Source organism: Microtus ochrogaster, chromosome 18 (genome assembly GCF_000317375.1).
Source record: "Microtus ochrogaster isolate Prairie Vole_2 chromosome 18, MicOch1.0, whole genome shotgun sequence".
Taxonomy (NCBI): domain Eukaryota; kingdom Metazoa; phylum Chordata; class Mammalia; order Rodentia; family Cricetidae; genus Microtus; species Microtus ochrogaster.
The window spans coordinates 43,090,023-43,092,872 of NC_022020.1; the positions used below are offsets into that span (position 1 = coordinate 43,090,023).

At 42.6% G+C, this 2,850-nt stretch overlaps 1 protein-coding gene across 1 annotated transcript in view; it reads left to right on the top strand.

Annotated features, from left to right (window-relative positions):
• The window catches only part of Lmnb1 (lamin B1), a 46,998-nt gene extending 44,954 nt beyond the window's left edge, over nucleotides 1–2,044 (top strand). Inside the window, exon 11 of the mRNA XM_005356122.2 lies at nucleotides 1,356–2,044. Coding sequence (XP_005356179.1) covers nucleotides 1,356–1,397 — 42 coding nt within the window. The 3' untranslated portion in view covers nucleotides 1,398–2,044. The remainder of the gene's footprint in view (nucleotides 1–1,355) is intronic.
• Nucleotides 2,045–2,850: the final 806 nt, after the last annotated feature.

Consider the following 2,850-nt stretch of genomic DNA (forward strand, 5'->3'; position numbering starts at 1 on the left):
TACTGTTTGACCTGCTGTCTTAGGACAAAAGATACTGTTTGACCTGCTGTCTTAGGGCACACAGGATTGTTTCTTAGTCCCCATGAGTCTGTGGTTTGACTGGGCAGCTGGCAAAGATAGTAAAAACAGCAAATGCTAGGCCTCCCAAAAGCTGGGCCCAGAACCCTTTCTATCTCATTTTCTAGAAGTAAGCCAATGCCATCCAGCACTCGGGGGAAGGGAGTAGTCTTTTTCTTGGTGAAGGAGGGACCAAGAGTTGTGGATGTCTTGTGGTTTTGTGGGTCAGATCCAGGGAGCTCCTGCATGCTAGGGAAGCACCTGCCATTGGGGGTCACAGGATGTGAAGTCATCAGTTTGTCAGCTGTGTCGTTGGGTTTGTGGGAAGGATCAAGTTGAAAGCCTACTGTTGAGCTCTTGGTTCACATTGCCCAGGCCTGTAGCTTCCACACAGTCCTGCTGCAAAGAGAAATGAAATATCAGAATATCACTAGGCAGACTAAGTTAGGGGTTGACTCTGGAGCCACTGAGGAGGTAGGTAAATGCAGACTCCGAGAAGAGAGAAGAAAAGAAAAAATCTGAGGTGTTTTAAGTTTTGCGCTTGTGATCATCATAGATGATAGTAACCTCAGAGTTCAAAACAGCCAAAAGAGGGGGAAACCCAGCACAGTGGTGGTGATCCAGTACCCCGGAACTGATAACCTTTCGTTTTAGTTCAGTTTAGTTTTTAGTTTAGTTAGGAGCGAGTCACACAGTGAATGAGTTTTGCAAGTGACCATGAGCAATGCCCCAGCGCTATAAAGGTTTAAAACCTTTTTATCTTATGTATATGAATGTTTTACCTGCACATCTGTGCACCTCACCATGCAGTACCTGGGGAGGCCAGAAGAGGGCATAGGGTCCCCGGAACTGAAGTGGCAGGCATCAGACCCAGGTCCTCCTGGGAGGGCAACAAGTGCTCCTAATGAGCCGTCCATTTCTCCAGCCCCTGTTGCGGCTCTTTAAAAAACACTTTTTAAATTTTTTTCTTATTTATTTAAGACCAAATCTTGCTCTGATTGAAACCTCAGCTAACCTGAGTTTCTATTTCAGCTCAGCTACATAGGAGAATTACTTTAAAATTACGAAGTTAAGTGAGAAATTCTTGTTTACAGGCTTTGATCAGCTGTTGGTTGTTTGCTTTGTTTTTTGTTTTAAAACCCTGGTGCAGCTAGTGTAGAAGCTCAATTGTGGGATTTGTTGAAGTGAGTCGTGACCAGGCCTGTTTTAAGTAGGTATGCAGGTCTTTAGTCCTTGTTTTGTTTTTAGAACAGTGTGATATTGTTAATTCTGATTGTACCTTCTGTTTTCCCTCTCAGGGATCCCCAAGAGCATCCAATAGAAGCTGTGCCATTATGTGAACTTGTCCAGTCACCTGTCTTGGTCAAGATAGGAGCATGGTAACCCTGTATACAGTGCAGCGCCTCCTCAGAAGCACACGATATTTTTGTATTTCCTTTATGTGAATTTTTAAGCTGCGAATCTGATGGCCTTAATTTCCTTTTTGACACTGAAAGTTTTGTAAAAGAAATCTTATCCATACACGTTGATGCAAGATGTGAATTATCGACACTGAACTAACTGTACTGTTTGGGAAGGGGCCCTCACGTTTTTGGCATTTTTTTGTATGTGTGTATGTATTTTTTTTTTTTTAAGTTCTTTAAGAAGGGGAGGGGAGGGTAAGTAAGTATACCACTGTGTCCGGGCATAATTTGAAGACTGCTCTGTCTAGTTGGGCGGTCTGCTCTTGATCAATCTCTGCTATATATAAAACGGTGCTGTTCGGGATGGGGGAAAGCAACTTTTTCAATATATTGAACTTTTGTATGGATTTTTTTTGTAATAAGTGATCAAGGTTACAAATTTTTTTAAATAGAAAAGAGAAGAGACGTTTTGTAAGAAGGCAATATTCATCCAGTCATCATGTATGCGCTCTGGATGGAGGTGTTCCACAGAGCTGTTGTCTGTTCAGCTACTTCTCTTAAATTCCTGATTCCTGGGGGGAGGGGGGGGCAGGAGGCTGGGGGGGAAGGGCTCTCCTCAATGCGCTAGTTGTGTTTTTTAAGATAGTGTAACATGCTTAAATTTCTATGCGACATTAACAAATAAAAGGCTGTTTTACTATTACTCTATTGTCCTTTTAACTCTAGATCAGAGGTTCTCAATCTGCGGATCTCAGCCCTTTTTGGGGGGTTCGAATGACCATTTCACAAATCAGATATATCATATCAGATATCCTGCATATCAGATATTTACATTATGATTCATCATAACAGCAAAATTATAGATGTTATTATAAAGTAGCGATGAACATGTTATAGTTGGTCACCACAACATGAGGAACTGTTATTTTTTTTTTTAAGATTTATTTATTTGTTTATACAGTATCCTGCCTGTAGGCCAGCAGAGGGCACTAGATCTCATTATGGGTGATTCTGAGCCACCACGTGGTTGCTGGGAATTGAACTCAGGACCTCTGGAAGAGCAGTCAGTGCTCTTAACCGCTGAGCCACCTCTCCAGCCCGAGGGTCACCGTAGGACTAGGATGGTTGAGAACCACTGCTTTAGACAGATCTTGACAGGGTAGACATGTACTAGTTTTGATTGGCTTGTGCGAATTGGACTTTTATGTTATTTAAATAATATTTTTCCTTTTACATATGACCTCAGTTTCCCCTCCCTCCTCTCCTCCCAGGCCCCTCCCCTCCCCTCCACCCACAACTGGACTTTTTAGGGATGCATTCAAAATTGAGGAGAGAAATAGATTCCGAGTCTCCAGTGCTCTGTTGTTGGTAATGACGATGCTCAATGCTT